We start from the raw sequence: 5,000 nt of genomic DNA, 5'->3' as shown, positions 1-5,000 counted from the left end.
CCCTGTGGAGAAGAAGAAAGAGTGTGCTGAGAGAGGAAAAAACAACCAGGTATCGGCTTCATTATAACCACTTTCTGTTATCTTCCTCTCTCCTTTTTTGTCTGTCTTTCTCTCTCTCTCATATATAAGTGATTAAATTTGATTAAAAAGAGCTTTACTCACGTAAAATACATTATTGTAAAAATCATTACGTTTCCTCTTTCCTCTTGCTGCCTCTTTGTTCCGGCTCGTTTTCAATCCCTCCCTTTCTTTCTCTCCTTTTCTTTAATACCCTGCTTCTCTTTCTTCAACATTTCCTTTTCTTTTCTTTCATTTTTTTCCTCTGTTTCTTTTTTCTTTCTTTCTTTTTTCTGCCTTCTTTCTCTTATTAAATCTCACTTCACCTCCCTCTCATCATTCTTTTACCCTTTTTTGTTTTCTTTCTTTCTTTCTTTCTTTCTTTCTTTCTTTCTCTCTCTCTCTCTCTCTCTCCCTCTCTCTTTCTCTCTCTCCCACACACAGACGGAGTGTTTTAACTACATCCGGTTCCTCCAGGGATATAATCACACTCACATGTACACATGTGGTACCTACGCCTTCCAGCCCAAGTGCACCTACATTGTAAGTGTCTCTTCTCCTCCCCCTCCCCCTCCTCTCCCTCCTCTTCCTCCTCCTCCTCTCTCTATATCACTCTGTCTCTTCATCTCTCTCTCACGCTGTCCGTGTCAGAGTGAAATATATCTCATGCAGATGAGAGGGTCTTATCATAGGCATAAGAGATTGCATTGGATTAGATGCTGGAGGATCAAGAGAGAAGTGTGTGTGTGTGTGTGTGTGTGTGTGTGTGTGTGAGTGTGTGTGTGTGAGTGTGTGTGTGGGAGGATGTTGGAGGTTCATCAGTAGCTGGAGTTGTAGTGGGTAGACATGGCTGATGGCTGTGTGTGTGTGTGAGTGTTTGTGTGTGTGTGTGTGTGTGAGTGTTTGTGTGTGTGTGTATGTATATGTTGTGTTTGTGTGTCTTTTTTATGTTGTGTGTTGTGTTTGTGTGTTTGTCCTCCAGCAGGATTTGCTTTATGAAGAGTTGTAGTATGTAGGTGGGCGGGTGTTTGCGGGAAGGTGGGCGGGTGTTTGCCTGTCAATCAAAACCATAACTTGAAAAGTGCAGAACTTTTTTACTTTATATGTAAATTAAGAGAGCGAGGCAGTAACAAGCAAACATGACCACCACTAAGACAGAGGCCACGCCCACTCCATCACTATGACTGACAGGTACAGAGGAGGTCACACCCACTCCATCACTATGACTGATGGGTACAGAGGCCATGCCCACTTCTTCACTATGACTGACAGGTACAGAGGCCACGCCCACTTCTTCACTATGACTGACAGGTACAGAGGTCACACCCACTTCTTTGCTATGACTGACAGGTACAGAGGCCACACCCACTTCTTTGCTATAACTGAGAGGTACAGAGGCCACACCCACCTTTTCACTATGACTGACAGGTACAGAGACCACGCCCCCACTTCTTCACTATGACTGACATCGTACACCTGCCACTTCCACTTCTTCACTATGACTGACAGGTACAGAGGCCACACCCACTTCTTCACTATGACTGACAGGTACAGAGGCCACACCCACTTCTTTGCTATAACTGACAGGTACAGAGGCCACACCCACTTCTTTGCTATAACTGAGAGGTACAGAGGCCACACTCACTTATTCACTATGACTGACAGGTACAGAGGCCACACCCACTTCTTCACTATGACTGACAGGTACAGAGGCCACACCCACTTCTTTGCTATAACTGACAGGTACAGAGGCCACACCCACTTCTTTGCTATAACTGAGAGGTACAGAGGCCACACTCACTTATTCACTGTGACTAACATGTACTTAGGAAACACCCACCTTCTTTACTAGGATTGACAGGTACAGAGACCACATCTACTTCTTCACTATGACTGTATATATGTTTATAAAAGCCACGCCCACCTCCTTTTCTAGTAAAGTTGAACTCAGATATCTGTTCTGTTGTGTAGAACGTGGATCATTTCACTCTGAACAGCGCTGCCCTCGAGGATGGGAAGGGCAAGTGTCCCTACGACCCGGCTAAAGGCCACACCGGCCTCATCGTGGGTGAGTGTGTGTGTGTTTGTGTGTGTGTGTGTGAGAGACCTGAGAGTGTGTGGGTTCATGTTCCGAGATATATCATTCCTATCAGGCAGTGTGGGTTCTGCAGTGTGTGTGTGTGTGTGTGCACACACTTCACCCTGTATTATTTATTCATGTTATAGCAAACAGTCTTGGGATACGAGTGTGTGATGAATCATTTATACTCTGTGTGTGTGTGTGTGTGTGTGTGTGTGTGTAGATAAGGAGCTGTACTCTGCCACTCTGAATAATTTCTTGGGCACGGAGCCGGTGATCCTGCGCAACCTGGGACAGCAGCACTACAGCATGAAGAGTGAATACCTGCCGGCCTGGCTGAATGGTGAGACACACACACACACACACACACACACACAGAGGTGTGATATTGAATAACAACCTTTTGTCTTGATTTCCTTCTTCATTTTCTTCTAATTTTTTAACATTTTCCTGATCTCTTTTTTTTCATCTTTTTATTCTCTTCTATTTTTTTATTCTTTAATTTTTCCCTTTTTCTTAAATTTTTCTTTATGTCTTTCTGCTTTGTACTTTTTAACTGAATTAAATTAATTAAAATATTTTTTTCTTCCATTTCCATTTTTTTATCTCTACTCCTGCCATTTTCTTTCTTTAATCGTTTTATCATTTTTGCAAAATTTTTCTTCAATTTCTTTTTCCTCAACATTTTCCCTTCATGTTTATTTTTTTATTATTTATTTATTTTTTATTTTTATTACTGCTTTTTTACCTCATCCCTACAATTTTTTACTTAATTTTCTTATTTGTTTTTCGTTCATCTTCTTTACCTGTCTTTTCTTTCTTTTTTCCTATTCTTTATATATTTTTTTTTCCTCTCTACTTCCTTTCTCTCCTCTTGTTCTTCTTTGTACCTTCTCTTTTTCCTCTGCATTTTTTTCTTGTTTTTATTATTATTTTTATATTAACTCCTTCCATCTTCTTGTCGTCTCTGTGGCTTTCTCATTTTCTTCACCATCCTCTACTGCTCATTATTTATCATTTGCTTTTTAATTATTTTTCCTTCTCACCTTCTTTTTTCTCTTTTCTGTCATTCTCCTTCTTCTGCCTTTACCTCCTCTTGTCTGCCATTTTTCTTTTTTTTCTTGTTTCATCATCCTCCATTTCTCCTCTTGCTCTTTCTCCACCTTCTCTCTCTCTCTCTCTCTCTCTCTCTCTCTCTCTCTCTCGTTCTCTGGCGTTCTGTCCTTTAGAGCCGAACTTCGTGGGTTCTGCTCTGGTGCGTGAGAGCAGGAACAGCCGCGAGGGAGACGATGATAAAATCTACTTTTTCTTCAGCGAGAGAGCCGTGGAGCTCGACTGTGACGGAGACCTGACTGTAGCTCGAGTGGCCCGTGTGTGTAAGGTGAGGAAACACAGACACGCACACACACACACACACACACACACACACACACACGCACACACACACGCACACACACACACACACACGCACACACACACACACACACACAGAGTCAGTCCAAACCTCTGAATTTGAAGCCAAAACTATTTTTCTTTCATGATTTTATCAAAAACTACAAAAAATTCATTCAAATTATTTCGTTTAAGCCACGATTCCATCACATGACCGCTCCAACTAGCTCCCTTTAGCAAGTTAGCATTAGCAGTGAACGTTATAAACATCCAACAGATAAATTCATGAACATTTTTAAGTATGAATTAGATTTTTGAGAATGATATAACTCTGAAATCCTAACTTTTACCTGGCTAGCATTAGCAGACGAACGTTTTATATATTTTTAAATCGTGTGGTTTCTCTCAGAAATCCTGTCCGATTAGCTTCATTTGGCTAACTGGAACTATCCCTGATAATAAACATTTATATTTATAAATGAAACTTAAATTTTCTCTCAGTGTAGCTTTATTAGCTAACTAGCATTAGCAGTGGAAAATTAGGGACATTTATACATCGAATTTAAAGTTCCTCTGAAATTCTGTCGAGTTCATTTAGATTTAGCGATAAAGATATCCTGCCAGATTGTCTTTATTTGTCTAAGTAGCACTAGCAGAAGATTTTTATTCATAAATATAAGTTTAAATTCCTCTCAGAAATCCTCTCAGGTCGTCTTAATTGAGCTATCTAGCACTAGCAGTCAAAATAAAAATCTATATTTATGAATAAAACGTAAAGTTTCCCTCAGAAATCCTGTCAGATTAGCATATTTTTGTTAGCTAGCATTAGCGATGATAATGAAAATGTATATTTATGAATAAAACGTAAGGTTTCTCTCAGAAATCGTCAGAAATAGCCTAGTTTGGCTAAGTAGCACTAGCAGTATAAAAATGTATATTTATTAGTAAAGTTTCTCTCAGAAATCTTGTCAGATTAGCGTATTTTAGTTAGCTAGCATTAGCAATGAAAATGTATATTTATGAATAAAACGTAAAGTTTCTCTCAAAAATCCTGTCAGATTAGCTTTATTTGGCTAATTAGCACTAGCACTACTTGTGTCCTGTATGTTTATGAATAAAATGTCTGAACGCGAGACGGCTTTTCCTCGGAATGAGTTTTATTCTGGACCGTACCATCAGGGTGACCAGGGGGGAACTCGGACCCTACAGAAGAAGTGGACGACGTTTCAGAAGGCTCGTTTGATTTGTTCCCTCCCCGAGCGCCACATCACCTTCAACCACCTGCAGGCCGTCTTCACCATGCAGGGAAATGATTGGAAGAACACCGTCTTCTACGGAGTTTTCCACGCCCAGTGGTGAGTGACGGGAGCTCTGGCCACGCCCACTCTTGTTCTCATACATTGTTCTTAAAAATTCTTTGCCTTTGTTTCTTACCTAGTTTTTTCTCTTTGTTTATTTTTTTTTAATTTTA

General features: G+C 40.3%; 1 protein-coding gene across 3 annotated transcripts in view; it reads left to right on the top strand.

The window, feature by feature from the left end:
* The window catches only part of sema4c (sema domain, immunoglobulin domain (Ig), transmembrane domain (TM) and short cytoplasmic domain, (semaphorin) 4C), a 71,294-nt gene that overhangs the window by 53,822 nt on the left and 12,472 nt on the right, over positions 1 to 5,000 (top strand). For all 3 annotated transcript variants that reach the window (XM_058374834.1, XM_058374833.1, XM_058374835.1), the window contains 6 exons: positions 1 to 49; positions 502 to 600; positions 2,029 to 2,125; positions 2,361 to 2,480; positions 3,367 to 3,518; positions 4,709 to 4,884. The exon at positions 1 to 49 is cut by the window's left edge and continues 14 nt beyond it. In XM_058374834.1, the coding sequence (XP_058230817.1) occupies positions 1 to 49; positions 502 to 600; positions 2,029 to 2,125; positions 2,361 to 2,480; positions 3,367 to 3,518; positions 4,709 to 4,884 (693 nt within the window). The remainder of the gene's footprint in view (positions 50 to 501; positions 601 to 2,028; positions 2,126 to 2,360; positions 2,481 to 3,366; positions 3,519 to 4,708; positions 4,885 to 5,000) is intronic.

The sequence above is a fragment of the Hemibagrus wyckioides genome, linkage group LG22 (genome assembly GCF_019097595.1).
Source record: "Hemibagrus wyckioides isolate EC202008001 linkage group LG22, SWU_Hwy_1.0, whole genome shotgun sequence".
NCBI classification, from domain to species: domain Eukaryota; kingdom Metazoa; phylum Chordata; class Actinopteri; order Siluriformes; family Bagridae; genus Hemibagrus; species Hemibagrus wyckioides.
The sequence above is the reverse complement of the archived record's forward strand: the minus strand, read 5'-3'. Positions and strand labels throughout refer to the sequence as shown.